Source organism: Rattus norvegicus, chromosome 16 (genome assembly GCF_021556685.1).
Source record: "Rattus norvegicus strain SHRSP/BbbUtx chromosome 16, alternate assembly SHRSP_T2T, whole genome shotgun sequence".
Lineage (NCBI taxonomy): Eukaryota > Metazoa > Chordata > Mammalia > Rodentia > Muridae > Rattus > Rattus norvegicus.
Genome location: NC_141549.1, coordinates 59,566,932 through 59,585,117, shown reverse-complemented (window position 1 = coordinate 59,585,117; position 18,186 = coordinate 59,566,932). Strand labels below are relative to the sequence as shown.

General features: G+C 40.0%; 2 protein-coding genes and 1 long non-coding RNA gene across 2 annotated transcripts in view; 1 reads left to right on the top strand and 2 right to left on the bottom strand.

Moving 5' to 3' along the window:
- The window catches only part of Erich1 (glutamate-rich 1), a gene marked incomplete at its 5' end in the record, with an annotated part of 52,793,804 nt that overhangs the window by 24,079,246 nt on the left and 28,696,372 nt on the right, over positions 1–18,186 (bottom strand).
- LOC148000579 (uncharacterized) overlaps positions 1–18,186 on the bottom strand; it is a 63,338-nt gene that overhangs the window by 37,741 nt on the left and 7,411 nt on the right. The gene's annotated exons all lie outside the window — the stretch shown is intronic.
- On the top strand, positions 7,571–11,597 carry Adam25 (ADAM metallopeptidase domain 25). Its single transcript, NM_001420983.1, has 2 exons — positions 7,571–7,693; positions 9,086–11,597. The coding sequence occupies exon 2, from the start codon at positions 9,145–9,147 to the stop codon at positions 11,422–11,424; it is 2,280 nt and encodes a 759-aa protein (NP_001407912.1). The 5' UTR covers positions 7,571–7,693; positions 9,086–9,144; the 3' UTR covers positions 11,425–11,597.

Sequence of the window (18,186 nt, the reverse complement as noted above, 5' to 3'; positions counted from 1 at the left end):
ACAGAAATTAAACAGTGATGTCGACAGACTAAGAGAAGTCATGAACCAAATGGACTTAACAGATATTTATAGAACATTCTATCCTAAAGCAAAAGGATATACCTTCTTCTCAGCTCCTCATGGTACTTTCTCCAAGATTGACCATATAATTGGTCAAAAAACGGGCCTCAACAGGTACAGAAAGATAGAAATAATCCCATGCGTGCTATCGGACCACCACGGCCTAAAACTGGTCTTCAATAACAATAAGGGAAGAATGCCCACATATACATGGAAATTGAACAATGCACTACTCAATGATAACCTGGTCAAGGAAGAAATAAAGAAAGAAATTAAAAACTTTTTAGAATTTAATGAAAATGAAGATACAACATACCCAAACTTATGGGACACAATGAAAGCTGTGCTAAGAGGAAAACTCATAGCGCTGAGTGCCTGCAGAAAGAAACAGGAAAGAGCATATGTCAGCAGCTTGACAGCACACCTAAAAGCTCTAGAACAAAAAGAAGCAACTACACCCAGGAGGAGTAGAAGGCAGGAAATAATCAAACTCAGAGCTGAAATCAACCAAGTAGAAACAAAAAGGACCATAGAAAGAATCAACAGAACCAAAAGTTGGTTCTTTGAGAAAATCAACAAGATAGATAAACCCTTAGCCAGACTAACGAGAGGACACAGAGAGTGCGTCCAAATTAACAAAATCAGAAATGAAAAGGGAGACATAACTACAGATTCAGAGGAAATTCAAAAAATCATCAGATCTTACTATAAAAACCTATATTCAACAAAATTTGAAAATTTTCAGGAAATGGACAATTTCCTAGACAGATACCAGGTACCGAAGTTAAATCAGGAACAGATAAACCAGTTAAACAACCCCGTAACTCCTAAGGAAATAGAAGCAGTCATTAAAGGTCTCCCAACCAAAAAGAGCCCAGGTCCAGACGGGTTTAGTGCAGAATTCTATCAAACCTTCATAGAAGACCTCATACCAATATTATCCAAACTATTCCACAAAATTGAAACAGATGGAGCCCTACCGAATTCCTTCTACGAAGCCACAATTACTCTTATACCTAAACCACACAAAGACCAAACAAAGAAAGAGAACTTCAGACCAATTTCCCTTATGAATATCGACGCAAAAATACTCAATAAAATTCTGGCAAACCGAATTCAAGAGCACATCAAAACAATCATCCACCATGATCAAGTAGGCTTCATCCCAGGCATGCAGGGATGGTTTAATATACGGAAAACCATCAACGTGATCCATTATATAAACAAACTGAAAGAACAAAACCACATGATCATTTCATTAGATGCTGAGAAAGCATTTGACAAAATTCAACACCCCTTCATGATAAAAGTCCTGGAAAGAATAGGAATTCAAGGCCCATACCTAAACATAGTAAAAGCCATATACAGCAAACCAGTTGCTAACATTAAACTAAATGGAGAGAAACTTGAAGCAATCCCACTAAAATCAGGGACTAGACAAGGCTGCCCACTCTCTCCATACTTATTCAATATAGTTCTTGAAGTTCTAGCCAGAGCAATCAGACAACAAAAGGAGATCAAGGGGATACAGATAGGAAAAGAAGAGGTCAAAATATCACTATTTGCAGATGACATGATAGTATAATTAAGTGATCCCAAAAGTGCCACCAGAGAACTACTAAAGCTGATAAACAACTTCAGCAAAGTGGCTGGGTATAAAATTAACTCAAATAAATCAGTTGCCTTCCTCTATACAAAAGAGAAACAAGCTGAGAAAGAAATTAGGGAAACGACACCCTTCATAATAGACCCAAATAATATAAAGTACCTCGGTGTGACTTTAACCAAGCAAGTAAAAGATCTGTACAATAAGAACTTCAAGACACTGAGGAAAGAAATTGAAGAAGACCTCAGAAGATGGAAAGATCTCCCATGCTCATGGATTGGCAGGATTAATATAGTAAAAATGGCCATTTTACCAAAAGCAATCTACAGATTCAATGCAATCCCCATCAAAATACCAATCCAATTCTTCAAAGAGTTAGACAGAACAATTTGCAAATTCATCTGGAATAACAAAAAACCCAGGATAGCTAAAGCTATCCTCAACAATAAAAGGACTTCAGGGGGAATCACTATCCCTGAACTCAAGCAGTATTACAGAGCAATAGTGATAAAAACTGCATGGTATTGGTACAGAGACAGACAGATAGACCAATGGAATAGAATTGAAAACCCAGAAATGAACCCACACACCTATGGTCACTTGATTTTTGACAAAGGAGCCAAAACCATCCAATGGAAAAAAGATAGCATTTTCAGCAAATGGTGCTGGTTCAACTGGAGGGCAACATGTAGAAGAATGCAGATCGATCCATGCTTATCACCCTGTACAAAGCTTAAGTCCAAGTGGATCAAGGACCTCCACATCAAACCAGACACACTCAAACTAATAGAAGAAAAACTAGGGAAGCATCTGGAACACATAGGCACTGGAAAAAATTTCCTGAACAAAACACCAATGGCTTATGCTCTAAGATCAAGAATCGACAAATGGGATCTCATAAAACTGCAAAGCTTCTGTAAGGCAAAGGACACTGTGGTTAGGAAAAAACGGCAACCAACAGATTGGGAAAAGATCTTTACCAATCCTACAACAGATAGAGGCCTTATATCCAAAATATACAAAGAACTCAAGAAGTTAGACCGCAGGGAAACAAATAACCCTATTAAAAAATGGGGTTCAGAGCTAAACAAAGAATTCACAGCTGAGGAATGCCAAATGGCTGAGAAACACCTAAAGAAATGTTCAACATCTTTAGTCATAAGGGAAATGCAAATCAAAACAACCCTGAGATTTCACCTCACACCAGTGAGAATGGCTAAGATCAAAAACTCAGGTGACAGCAGATGCTGGCGAGGATGTGGAGAAAGAGGAACACTCCTCCATTGTTGGTGGGATTGCAGACTGGTAAAACCATTCTGGAAATCAGTCTGGAGGTTCCTCAGAAAATTGGACATTGAACTGCCTGAGGATCCAGCTATACCTCTCTTGGGCATATACCCAAAAGATGCCCCAACATATAAAAGAGACACGTGCTCCACTATGTTCATCGCAGCCTTATTTATAATAGCCAGAAGCTGGAAAGAACCCAGATGCCCTTCAACAGAGGAATGGATACAGAAAATGTGGTACATATACACAATGGAATATTACTCAGCTATCAAAAACAACGAGTTTATGAAATTCATAGGCAAATGGTTGGAACTGGAAAATATCATCCTGAGTGAGCTAACCCAATCACAGAAAGACATACATGGTATGCACTCACTGATAAGTGGCTATTAGCCCAAATGCTTGAATTACCCTAGATCCCTAGAACAAACGAAACTCAAGACGGATGATCAAAATGTGAATGCTTCACTCCTTCTTTAAATGAGGAAAAAGAATACCCTTGGCAGGGAAGGGAGAGGCAAAGATTAAAACAGAGACTGAAGGAACACCCATTCAGAGCCTGCCCCACATGTGGCCCATACATATACAGCCACCCAATTAGACAAGATGGATGAAGCAAAGAAGTGCAGACCGACAGGAGCCGGATGTAGATCGCTCCTGAGAGACACAGCCAGAATACAGCAAATACAGAGGCGAATGCCAGCAGCAAACCACTGAACTGAGAACAGAACCCTCGTTGAAGGAATCAGAGAAAGAACTGGAAGAGCTTGAAGGGGCTCGAGACCCCAAAAGTACAACAATGCCAAGCAACCAGAGCTTCCAGGGACTAAGCCACTACCTAAAGACTATGCATGGACTGACCCTGGACTCTGACCTCATAGGTAGCAATGAATATCCTAGTAAGAGCACCAGTGGAAGGGGAAGCCCTGGGTCCTGCTAAGACTGAACCCCCAGTGAACTAGACTGTTGGGGGGAGGGCAGCAATGGGGGGATGGTTGGGAGGGGAACACCCATAAGGAAGGGGAGGGGGGAGGGGGATGTTTGCCCGGAAACTAAAGAATTATTATTACGTATTAAATAAATTTTAAAAAAAGAAAAAAAAAACAAAAAAAAGAAAAAACAAACAAAAAAAATAAAAGAACTTCTAGGGGAATCAACATCCCTGACTTCAAGTTGTACACAGCAATAATGATAAAGACTGTATGGTATTGGTACAGAGACAGGGAGGTAGATCAATGGAATAGAATCAGAGACCCCAAGATGTTCAAGATGCCTGAGCCATGTTCTATCTGCTCTAAGGAAAGCTGCTAACAGGGAGTAGAACCAGCATAGGAGAAAGAATACTGAGAAACCATTAGACAAAACTCAACACCCCTTCTTCATGTTAAAAGTCTTGAAAAGATCAGGAATTCAAGGCCCAAACCTAAACACAGTAAAATCAATATACAGCAAACCAGTAGCCAACATCAAACTAAATGGAGAGAAACTTGAAGCAATCCCACTATAATCAGGGACTAGACAAGGTTGCCCACTCTCTCTCCCTACTTATTCAATATAGTACCTGAAGTCCTAGCCAGAGCAATCAGACAACAAAAGGAGGTCAAAGGGATACAAATTGGAAAGGAAGAAATCAAAATATCACTATTTGCAGATGATATGATACTATATTTCAGGGACCCCAAAAGTTCCACCAGAGAACTCCTAAGCCTGATAAACAACTTCAGCAAAGTGGCTCGATATAAAATTCACTCAAACAAATCAGTAGCCTTCCTCTACTCAAAGGATAATCAGTCTGAGAAAGAAATTAGGGAAATGACACCCTTCACAATAGTCCCAAATAATATAAAATATCTTGGTGTGACTCTAACCAAGCAAGTGAAAAGATCTGTATGACAAGAACTTCCTGAAGAAAGAAAGTGAAGATCTCAGAAGATGTAAAGATGCTCATGGATTGGCAGGCTCAATATTGTAAAAATGGCTATCTTGCCAAAAGCAATCTACACATTCAATGCAATCCTCATCAAAATTCCAACTTAATTCTTCAGTTATAAAGAGCAATTTACAAATTCATGTGGAATAACAAAAAACACAGGATAGTGAAAACTATCCTCAACAATAAAAGAACTTCTGGGGAATCAACATCTCTGACTTCAAGCTGTATTACACAGCAATAACTGTATGGTATTGGTACAGAGATGGGCAGGTAGATCAATGGAATAGAATTGAAGACTGAAAAATGAACCCACACACCTATGGGCACTTGATTTTTGACAAAGGAGCCAAAACAATCAAATGGAAAAAAGATGGTATTTTTAGCAAATGGTGCTGGTTCAACTGGAGGTCAACATGTAGAAGAATGCAGATCAATCCATGCTTAGCACTCTGTACAAAGCTTAAGTCCAAGTGGATCAAGGACCTCCACATCAAACCGCATACACTCAAACTAATAGAAGAAAAACTAGGGAAGCATCTGGAACACATGGGCACTGGAAAAAATTCCCTGAACAAAACACCAATGGCTTATGCTCTAAGATCAAGAATCGACAAATGGGATCTCATAAAACTACAAAGCTTCTGTAAGGCAAAGGACACTGTGGTTAGGACAAAACGGCAACTAACAGATTGGGAAAAGATCTTTACCAATTCTACAACAGATAGAGGCCTTATATCCAAAATATACAAAGAACTCAAGAAGTTAGACCGCAGGGAGACAAATAACCCTATTAAAAAACGGGGTTCAGAGCTAAAGAAAGAATTCGCAGCTGAGGAATGCCGAATGGCCGAGAAACACCTAAAGAAATGTTCAACATCTTTAGTCATAAGGGAAATGCAAATCAAAACAACCCTGAGATTTCACCTCACACCAGTGAGAATGGCTAAGATCAAAAACTCAGGTGACAGCAGATGCTGGCGAGGATGCGGAGAAAGAGGAACACTCCTCCATTGTTGGTGGGATTGCAGACTGGTAAAACCATTCTGGAAATCAGTCTGGAGGTTCCTCAGAAAATTGGACATTGAACTGCCTGAGGATCCAGCTATACCTCTCTTGGGCATATACCCAAAAGATGCCTCAACATATAAAAGAGACACGTGCTCCACTATGTTCCTAGCAGCCTTATTTATAATAGCCAGAAGCTGGAAAGAACCCAGATGTCCTTCAACAGAGGAATGGATACAGAAAATGTGGTACATCTACACAATGGAATACTACTCAGCTATCAAAAACAATGACTTCATGAAATTCATAGGCAAATAGATGGAACTGGAAAATATCATCTTTAAGGGCTTCTACCTGTGTACCTATGTTCTCCTGTATTTCTTTAAGGGAGTTTCTATGACCTTTTTAAAGTCCTCTATCATCATCGTGTGATGGGATTTTAGATCCAAATCTTGCTTTTCAGGTGTGTTGGGTTGTTCAGGACTTGCTATGGTTGGAGAACTGGGTTCTGATGGTGCTAAGTAGCATTGGTTTCTGTTGCTTATGTCCTTTCACTTGCCTCTTGCCATCTAGTTATCTCTTGTGTTAGCTCTCCTTGTTGTCTCTTACTGGACCCTATCCCTCCTTAAGTATATGATCATGTGATCCTGGATGTGTCAGAAATCTTGGTGGACAAGCTGCCTCTGAGTGTGGGCAGATTGGATGAAGATCCAGAACCCAGAGTCTGCTCCTGGGCTCCAGTGCAAGCTGGAAGGAAATTTTGCCTCTGCACAGGGTTGCCTACGTCCCTGTGTCCCAGGGTAGTCCCAGTTAGGCCAGGCATTGAGGGAGTGTTGTGGGTCTCACCTGTGACCCTGGCTTTGTTGGAAGTCCTGGAGGAAAGGCTTCCACTGGGTGTGGGTCTAGAAATTTCTCAATATCTCATCATTCAGTAGGTTTTGTTATTTAATCTCCTAGCGTTTATGTGTGTTTGATGTTTTCTGTACTTTTGATATGTGCCTTCAATTCATTATGATCAGATAGAATACAAATAATTAATTTCATTTCACTACATTTGGGAAGACTTCCATTCTTTTTTTCTTTTCTTTCTTTTTTTTTTTTTGGTTCTTTTTTTCAGAGCTGGGGACCGAACCCAGGGCCTTGCGCTTCCTAGGCAAGCGCTCTGCCACTGAGCCAAATCCCCAACCCCGAAGACTTCCATTCTTTCTTAGTATTCTATTTACTTTAGACAATGCTTCTTGGATACTAAGGGTATTTGCTCTGCCCTTATTAGAAAGATTATTTTGTAGTTTTCTGTTGAATCCAATTCATCTATGATGTCATTTAATGCTGATGCTTATTTGATTGTTTTGCCTGGACTCTGGGGTTCAACTGAGTTCATGCAGGCAACATGATCAAAAAAAAGTACAGAAGGTATAATAATTATGTGACTTTGTATAATAGTTATATGACTTTGTGGAAAATGCAGAATGGTAGTAAGAAAAAGAAGTTAATTCACTTTGAATTTATGAAGCCTACTAGGAAATCTGATTCCTCATACTGAGGAGTCAACAGAAAGCAAACTCGTTTGAGCTAGTACAGGCATGGGGGTAGAACCTTAGCAAGTTGCACTGTTCTGTGTCCTGAGAGTTTCTTGTTGCTAGGCAGTTCGATCTAGAACTCAACTGTATGAGAGAGAAAGAATGTGGGGACCAATATCTCTTTGTCATGGAAAGTCTCAAGAAAAAGCTACAGTGCAGTTGTGACACGACGCAAGCTATCATTAGACCAGGTCATGGACATTGTCATTTCACCTGCTAGTAAGTCATTCAAGAATTAACACTAGGCATAGAAGCACAAATAATTAGACTATGAGTTCATACAGGAACACACACCTTGACACTTACTCAGTATTTCAAACCATAACTAGATAAAAGAATTATATCTGTCTTCTTTCCTACTCTGCTCTATTTATTTGATTGGTCACTCTAAACCTTTTTAATGTGTGGCTACTCTGCCTTGAATAACACTGAGGTAGACATTATATTAGAAAAATGCTAGGTAGAGTGTATGGTACAGAGACTGATGCATTTGATGAAGCTATGGAAAGAAAAGAATGGAGAAAAGATTTTTAAAATCAAATTTAAGGTTTTTATAGTACATGGCACTATGTACTGTATGAATGAAAAAGTTATAGTCACTCAAGAACTATAACATGTTGAGTCATTGTATAAATTATTGTACATGGTAAGAAGAAAACTAAGATCATATTATTTTGTTTTTCTTTGAGAAGATTGCAGGACATTTTAAGAAAAAATTATGAATTCATATTGATTAATTATCAAGAGTATCACGTCAGTAATGATTAGACCTTTTCCATCAGAACAAAAACTAGTATTAAAAACTATCAAATGAATTTCACGAAAATATATTTCCTTAGAAATGGAAATATAAAAGACAATAAGTAATATATGCCTATACTTCAAGCTCTCGAATGGGAGCCAGAGGCTAAAGGACCATGAAATCAAAGCCAGGCAAGGTGATATACTGAAATCCCATCTTTAAAAACAACAGCTTGAAACCCACAAACATAGAGAATACCTGAGGATATTATAACGGTGCTCACAATTTAAAACTTTTGTCCAAAATAGATCCTAGATCTCTTGGTGTCTTGAACAATAAGCTTACAGTGTGTGTGTGTGTGTGTGTGTGTGTGTGTGTGAATAGTCCTGTGCATGTGTGTGTGTGTGTGTGTGTGTGTGTGTTGAAATAAAAAGTAATGTGAGCAGTATATACAAATCTCTCCTAACTAACGTAACATAACAATTCACTGTTGACAATTGGAAAAAACAATTTTATTTTTTCTAGATTAACAGATAGATAGATAGATAGATAGATAGATAGATAGATAGATAGATAGACAGTCATTATTCACTGACAACTTTGCTTTAAATATTTATTGTAGGCATGAAAACTCATGGATTTTAAATCCATGAGTTTTCTGTCTAGGTTCAGAGAACACCAATCTTGGAAAATTAAAATTTTCACTTACCCCCAGAGTTTGACTGTATTCCAACAAAATCAAACAGCAAATCTAATGCACTTTGTACAGCCATGCCTTTGAACTATACGTCAGCTATATTAAGCCATCTTTCTCTTCCACCATGGCCTGCCTATAACTGAGATACTCCAATTTCTGTCATTTCATTCAGTCTCACTGCTCTAATGCAACAACGCAGCCAGAAGACAGACCATTAAAAGCCAGCACTGCATGCAAACAAGACAAAGGGCATCCCCCTTTGCTGTCTCAGAGGACAAGGTAGCTATGGATAAAACTGTGGTACACACAAAACTACCTCATCTATACCTCTGGCTGAAGATATTGATCATTCTTTCATCATGGCCCTTGACTGGGTTTGCTCAGCACACCAGCCTCCCAGAAGTAGTGATACCCTTACAAGTCACAGGCAACAGACCAATGTGGGCTATGGGATGGCTGACCTATAGCCTGCACTTTGGGGGCCAGAAACATTTTATTTACATGAAGGCCAAGAAGTTCTTGGTATCTAGGCTCCTCTCTGTATTCACCTACACTAAGCAAGGTGCTCTACACAAGGACCAGCCTTATGTCCAGAAGGATTGCTACTACCATGGCTATATGGATGGAGACCCAGAGTTCATGGTTGCTATTACCACCTGTTCTGGAGGCTTTCAAGGAATATTACAGGTAAATGGCACAGTATATGAAATCAAGCCCAAGAACCTTTCTGCCACGTTTGAACATTTGGTTCATAAGATAGACCGTGAGGGGACAGAATTACTTCCCATGAGATGTGCACTGACAGAAGAGATAGCACGACAATTGAAGCTTCAGAAGAACGAGAACCTCACTCTGATGCAAAGCCACTACGAAGGATGGTGGACTCACAAGCGTTTTCTTGACCTGGCATTGGTTATTGACCGTGAGCGAATTCGTTATCATAACGATAATAGTTCACACGTGTTAGTGGAAGTATTCACCATTATCAATATAATAAATAAAATTTATCAGACATTGGATCTCGAGCTAGTTTTACTTGGAGTTGAGCTGTGGAATGAAAGAAATCACGTGCCCATACATAATATAGATGTCCTCCTATATGAATTTTGTATTTGGAAGACTCGCAGTCTTAATTTTCGTATTCCAAATGATATTGCACATCTTTTTGTGAATCATCATTTTGGTATTTACCTTGGTTTAGCTTACGTTGGAACGGTCTGTATGCCATCTCTTAATTGTGGAATTGATCGTCTGATAGGACATAATCTGTTTTATTTTGGACATATTATAGCACATGAGATGGGTCATAATTTGGGTATGCAGCATGATGAAGGATCGTGTACCTGTGGAGCAAAAGATTGCTTAATGGCTCCAACAGACAGTGGCATCCAGAAGTTCAGTAACTGTAGTTATTCTGCCTTTTGGACAACATATGCTACTGCCAACTGTATGCGCAAGGAAACGAAGCCATTAGGCAGCCTCAAAAGCAAGCGCTGTGGGAATGGAGTGGTCGATGATGGAGAGCAGTGTGATTGTGGATCTGCAGAAATGTGTGCAAGAGATCCATGTTGTAAGTCCAGCTGCACCCTCAAAGATGGGGCTACCTGTGCTTTCGGACTCTGTTGCACACATTGCCGTGTCATGCCATCAGGCACAGTTTGCAGAGAACAGGTCAATGAATGTGACCTTCCTGAATGGTGCAATGGCCATTCTTATAAGTGTCCTAATGACGTTTATTTGCTTGATGGGAGCCCCTGTCGAGGTGGTGGCTACTGCTATGAAAAGAGATGTAATAACCGAAATGAGCAGTGTAAGCAAATCTTTGGCCAAGAAGCCAGGAGTGCAGCTCAGAGTTGCTACAGAGAACTCAACACCCGAGGTGACCGTTTCGGCAACTGTGGTATGATCAGAGATGCATACTTAAGATGTCATGACTCAGACATCCTCTGTGGCAGACTTCAGTGTGAGAATGTAACAGGCATTCCCCTTTTGCAAGACCATTCCACTGTACACTGGACTCGCCTCAATGGTGTCACCTGTTGGGGAACTGACTACCATTTTGGGATGACAATCCCTGACGTTGGTTTCGTGAAAGACGGCACAGACTGTAGTCCAGAGCATGTGTGTATTAATAGAAAGTGTGTCAATAAGTCAATATGGATAAGTCAGTGTTCACCCAAGACATGCAACATGAAAGGTGTGTGCAACAATTTACACCACTGCCACTGTGACCTTGGGTGGGACCCACCATATTGCCTGGAAAGTGGCTTTGGTGGGAGTGTTGACAGTGGCCCTCTGCATTTGAAAGAAGAGAAACCTAAGGAAAGTAGGAAGCCAGTGATTCTCATTTGTATTCTTTTTGCTTGTTTTTCATTATTGTTTATTGTGTTTCTTTTTCTCTTGATTAGTTATGTAAATCAGCCCAAGAGTAAAGAATCCAATGTTCCCTCTTTAGAAAATACAGAAAATGACACTGATGTAAGGACCTCTTCAGCAACAAACACTTTGTAATTTCAAATATGGTATCAACTCTTCCTACATTTCCCATGTCCTACCATGTATTATCTTTGAAACACTGTGTGTTTCAAAATTCAGTGACACAAAGTCCTAGAGACATTTAGTATTTCAGCATGAAAAACCTCATCGTCATTCAATAAAGCTATGATCCTAGTACATAACTCACGGTCTTCACTCTCAGCAACTTTAGTGCTTCGGTTTCTCTTACAGTGTTCTCAGTAAAGGCCCACCTGAGGGCCTCTATGCCTGTAGTTTGGGTTTTGCCTCTCTCTCAGTTCCAAATCACCTCCTTTTTATTTTGCTTATCACATGGAAACAGGATTCTTTGGGTCCTGTTTGCTCACGGGCAGGCCTCCCTAGTAGAACTCTTCCTCAGGGGAGGCACAGGGAGATTGGAAACCTGGGGGAACTGTTTATCTAAAGCCCCTATCAGTGTTGCCTCAGCTGCTGTTCTCACCTGGGTAGCATCAGAAGCTTTATTTGGCTTTTGAATACAGCATGTGACCTATATCATGTGTGTATCCATAGAAAGTGTTGTCTTTGGTCACAATGAACAGCCACCGTGGGGTCTCCAGCAGTAAATATCAGTGCCTTTGCGACCTCTGGCTGACCCTACCTCATTGTCTAATGAGGGGCTATAAGGTAGTGTTGGTATTTGCTTATAGAGTAGACAGTGCTTCTACTAGCTTCCCACGATATAGCATTGTCACCTCCAGAGGAACAAAAAACACCTGCAAAGCAAGCTACCTCCCAAGTGCTGAGTCTTGGTTCTTTGAGCCTTTCCTGTATCACAAAGGTTCCATCCAGCACAATTTGCCAAAGCCCTCTTCAGGCACTGGGGTTCCACAATCAGGGAATTCAGTCCCAGACTCTGGGCTGAAAATCCTCAGTCTCTTCATTGTAACATCCAGTCCAGAGGTGTTAGAGACACCATGTAGTTGGCGGTGTGTGGCTCTCTCAGGAGCATATTATGTCATGTCTAGACGCTGAGTGACATGTCGCACACCTTAGCACACCAGAGAACACAGAAGGAGTCACATGCAGGAGAAGATTTTTGAATTTTCAGTCATAAATAATGTAACCTGGAGACTTTGCTTCACACTTTGCATTCAGAATGTCTTAAAGCCTCTAAACACGTCTCAGCAACTCAAGTATATTGCATTTTTTTTTCATTTCCGAGAGTCACAATTTGTCATTTTTTTTTTTTTTTTGGTTCTTTTTTTCGGAGCTGGGGACCGAACCCAGGGCCTTGCGCTTCCTAGGTAAGCGCTCTACCACTGTGCTAAATCCCCAGCCCCTATTTGTCATTTTTTAATTGAAAACATTTTTTTTTCATATGGTATGTTTTGATGGTTTCCCCTTCTCTCCTCTTCTCCCAGGTCCTCCCGCCCAAATTTATAATCTTTTTTCTTTTTTTCTTTAAACGAGCAACCAAACAGACGACAAAAAATTGAAATCAAGATAAAAAATGATCAATTAGACGAAAAGTGTCCATGTAGAAAGCAAAGTAAAATGAATCAAAAAAGAAACACCATTAAGCTTGTTTTCTGTTTGCTTACTACTCCTTAGCACTGGGTCTGCCTGAAGCTAATATAAACAGTGAAACTTTATTGGAGAAAAACAACTTCTGACACCAGGTATTAGTTTCAGATACCTTCTTGCTTAGCAGTAGGAGCCCATGTTACTTCCCCCCTCTTAATGCTGGAAACCTATCTTGAACCTACGTAGGGCTTGTGCATGGTGACTGTTTCTTTTAGTTCATATGCGTAGCAGTCCTGTTATTCCTGGGAGAGACAATGTCCTTGGAGTCATACACCTGCTGTGGCTCTTAAAATCTGTCTGCCTCTTCTGCATAAAATCACCAAGCTTGGGGGTGAGGGGGGGCATTGATGAAGCTATCCCATTTAGGAAAACAGTGTGTTTGTTTGTTTCTTTGTGGGTTTTGCTTGGGTTTTTGTTGTTAGTTTTGATTTGATTTTGGTTTTTGGTTTTTGGAGACACAATTTTTCTATGTAGATTTGGCTGTCCTAGAACTGGCTCTATAGACCAGATCAAATTCATGATAGTTCTGTCTGCCTCTGCTGCCCAAGTTCTGGGATTTTAAATGTGCTGCCACCACAACTCAGGGGAAAGTTGTGTTCTTAAATCTCTCAGTTGCTGTATTGTCCAACTGTGGGTTTCTGTGGGTGTTAATTGTCATCTTCTGTATGAAATGACTCTGATAGGCCTGAGTAGGAAGGCACTAATCTTTGGTTATACAGTTTGTCATTAGTAACCTTGTTACTGCAATGTTCCTTTGACAGGATAATGGTATTATGCTTTCTCTGGGATCATGACCTCTCTAGACTCAGATTCCTGGCCATTTTATCACTGTCAGGCATAGGTCCCATCTTATAGTCAGAAAGTGGTTTCTCCCTGGACAGTTGTGCCACTGTATCAGGCTGGAAGGCTTCTGTTGTAGGTGACAGGTTGGATGGCAAAGAGATAAAGGTGATTGCCTTTCACCTCCATAGCATGCAGAGGAACTTCCAACACCACAGAGACTAGCCAATAAGGTGAAACTTCTGACTAGGCACATGGTTGACTTCTACGTGTTTGATAACATATGTAAGTGCTATCTTTTCTTATAGGGCCCTACCATAAGTTTATGAAGAGTAACAACACCCTGGCATTAGCCTGATATTTTGGGGGTTTTCTTGGGGCCCCTCAGGCCAAAAAACTCTTGAAGATGTAACTCATTCCTACCACTGAAGGTATTCCTTGACAGCATATGATGGTGATATCTAGTTGGGGTTTTGACCGCCCTAATATTTAGTAACTCAATTTAGACTCCTTTCCTATGTATATATTTGAGAAAGATCCTACAGTAAGTTTTAATGATACTTATCCCTGTCCATATTCCCTCCTCTTTCTGCTCTCTTTTCCCTCCATCACTTTTGACCATCCTATTCTAGTTTTGCCTTTACATATCCATAATTATACATAGTATTCATTTCTTTAGAGATCCTCTCCTCCCTTTTACTCTCTTATTTGGTTCCTGGTCCTTGTGCTTATTATGATTGTAGAACCCATAATGAAGGCCTAAATCATATCATCCGTACATGAAAGATAACATACAATATTTGTTGGTGTGTGGGTTGCCCAACCCAGGATGATTTTTTTTTGTAAAGCAATCCACTTACCTAAACATACCATACTTTCATTTTTTTTTCCTTGACAGCTAAATACTATTCCAGTGTTTAAATGTTCCAAGTTTTTATTATGCATTATCAGCTGATAGACATATAGGTTGCTTCCAAATTCTATGTATTACGAATAAAGCAGCAATAAACATGAATTAGAAAATGTCTCTGTAGTAGAAGTGGAATGCCCAAGGGCAGTATAGCTGATCTTAAGACTCTAATTCCAGGTTCCTTGGGAACCATCAAACAGATTTCTTTCTTTTCCCCCCCATCTTTACTAAATTGGGTATTTCTTATTTACATTTCGATTGTTATTCCCTTTCCTGGTTTAGAGGCCAACATCCCCCTAATCCCTCCCCCTCCCCTTTAAATGGGTGTTCCCCTCCCTATCCTTCCCCCATTGCCTCCCTCCCCACAACAATCACGTTCACTGGGGGTTCAGTCTTGGCAGGACCCAGGGCTCCCCCTTCCACTGGTGCTCTTACTAGGATATTCATTGCTACCTATGAGGTCAGAGTCCAGGGTCAGTCCATGTATAGTCTTTAGGAAGTGGCTTAGTCCCTGGAAGCTCTGGTTGGTTGGCATTGTTGTTCATATGGGGTCTCGAGCCCCTTCAAGCTCTTTCAGTCCTTTCTCTGAATCCTTCAATGGAGGTCCCGTTCTCAGTTCAGTGGTTTGCTGCTGGCATTCGCCCATGTATTTGCCATATTCTGGCTGTGTCTCTCAGGAGAGATCTACATCCGATTCCTGTCAGCCTGCACTTCTTTGCTTCATCCATCTTATCTAGTTTGGTGGCTGTATATGTATGGGCCACATGTGGGGCAGGCTCTGAATGGGCTTCCTTCAGCCTCTGTTCTAAAAGTTGCGTCCCTATTGCCTCCCAAAGATATTCTTGTTCCCCTTTTAAGGAAGGAATGAAGCATTCCCATTTTGGTCATCCTTGAGTTTCGTGTATTCTGTTCATGCATTTAGAGTAATTCAATCATTTGGGCTAATATCCACTTATCAATGAGTGCATACCATGTGTTTTTCTGTGATTGGGTTACCTCACTCAGGATGATATTTTCCAGTTCCCTCCATTTGCCTATGAATTTCATAACATCATTGTTTTTGATAGCTGAGTAGTAAGTATTTCATTGGGTAGATGTACCACATTTTCTGTATCCATTCCTCTGTTGAAGGGCAACTGGGTTCTTTCCAGCTTCTGGCTATTATAAATAAGGATGCTATGAACATAGTAGAGCATGTGTCTTTGTTGTATGTTGGGGCATCTTTTGGATATATGCCCAAGAGAGGCATAGCTGGATCCTCAGACAGTTCAATGTTCGATTTTCTGAGGAACCTCCAGACTGATTTCCAGAATGGTTGTACCAGTCTGCAATCCCACCAACAATGGAGGAGTGTTCCTCTTTCTCCACATCCTCACCAGCATCTGCTGTCACCTGAGTTTTTGATCTTAGCCATTCTCACTGGTGTGAGGTGAAATCTCAGGGTTGTTTTGATTTGCATTTCCCTTATGACTAAAGATGTTGAACATTTCTTTAGGTGCTTCTCAGCCATTCAGCATTCCTCAGATGTGAATTCTTTGTTTGGCTCTGAACCCCATTTTTAATAGGGTTATTTGTCTCCCTGCGGTCTAACTTCATGAGTTCTTTGTATATTTTGGATATAAGCCCTCTATCAGTTGTAGGGTTGGTAAAGATCTTTTCCCAATCTGTTGGTTGCCGTTTTGTCCTAACCACAGTGTCCTTTGCCTTACAGAAGCTTCGCAGTTTTATGAGATCCCATTTCTAGATTCTTGATCTTAGAGCATAAACCATTGGTGTTTTGTTCAGGAAATTTTTTCCAGTGACCATGTGTTCGAGATGCTTCCCCACTTTTTCTTCTATTAGTTTGAGTGTGTCTGGTTTGATGTGAAGGTCCTTGATCCACTTGAACTTAAGCTTTGTACAGGGTGATAAGAATGGATTGATCTGCATTCTTCTACATGTTGCCCTCCAGTTGAACCAGCACCATTTGCTGAAAAGGCTATCTTTTTTCCATTGGATGGTTTTGACTCCTTTGTCAAAAATCACATGACCATAGGTGTGTGGGTTCATTTCTGGGTCTTCAATTATATTTCACTGGTCTATCTGTCTGTGTCTGAACCAATACCATGCAGTTTTTATCACTATTGCTCTGTAATACTGCTTGAGTTCAGGGATAGTGATTCCCTCAGAATTCCTTTTATTGTTGAGGATAGTTTTAGCTATCCTGAGTTTTTGAATTTACAAATTGTTCTGTCTATCTCTCTGAATAATTGGATTGGTATTTTGATGGGGATTGCATTGAATCTATAGATCACTTTTGGTAAAATGGCCATTTTTACTATATTAATCCTGCCAATCCATGAGCATGGGAGATCTTTCCATCTTCTGAGATCTTCTTCAATTTCTTTCTTTAGAGGTTTGAAGTTCTTATTATACAGATCTTTCACTTGCTTGGTTAAAGTCACACTGAAGTATTTTATTTATTTGGTACTATTATGAAAGGTGTTATTTCCCTAATTTCTTTCTCAGCTTGTTTCTCTTTTGTGTAGAGGAAGGCTACTGATTTATTTGAGTTAATTTTATATTCAGCCACTTTGCTGAAGGTGTTTATCAGGTTTAGTAGTTCTCTGGTGGACCTTTTTGGATCACTTAAATATACTATCATATCGTCTGCAAATAGTGATATTTTGACTTCTTCCTTTCCAATCTGTATCCCTTTGATCTCCTTTCGTTGTCTGATTGCTCTGGCTAGGACTTTGAGAACTATATTCAATAGGTAGGGAGAGAGTGGGCAGCTTTGTCTAGTCTCTGATTTTAGTTGGATTGCTTCATGTTTCTCTCCATTTAGTTTAATATTAGCTACTGTTTTGCTGTATATGGCTTTAACTATGTTTAGGTATGGTCCTTGAATTCCTACTCTTTCCAGGACTTTTATCATGAAGGGGTGTTGAATTTTGTCAAATGCTTTCTTAGCATCTAATGAAATGATCATGTGGTTTTGTTCTTTCAGTTTGTTTATATAACGGATCACGTTGATGGTTTTCCGTATATTAAACCATCCCTGCATCCCTGGAATGAAGCCTACTTGGTCATGATGGATGATTGCTTTGATGTGCCCTCGGATTCGGTTTGCAAGAATTTTATTGAGTATTTTTGCGTCAATATTCATAAGGGAAATTGGTCTGAAGTTCTCTTTCTTTGTTGGGTCTCTGTGTGGTTTAGGTATAAGAGTAGTTGTGGCTTCATAGAAGGAATTCGGTAGTGCTCCATCTGCTTCAATTTTGTGGAATAGTTTGGATAATATTGGTATGAGGTCTTCTATGAAGGTCTGATAGAATTCTGCACTGAACCCATCTGGACCTGGGCTCTTGTTAGTTGGGAGACTTTTAATGACTTTTTCTATTTCTTTAGGAGTTGGAGTTATGGGTTTGTTTAAATGGTTTATCTGTTCCTGATTTAACTTCAGTACCTGGTATCTGTCTAGGAAATTGTCCATTTCCTCCAGATTTTCAAGTTTTGTTGAATATAGGCTTTTGTAGTAAGAT

What these genes read in the sequence shown, in the direction of transcription:
- Adam25 (NM_001420983.1), top strand. Translation starts at nt 9,145, where the DNA reads ATGCAAACAAGACAAAGGGCATCCCCCTTTGCTGTCTCAGAGGACAAG.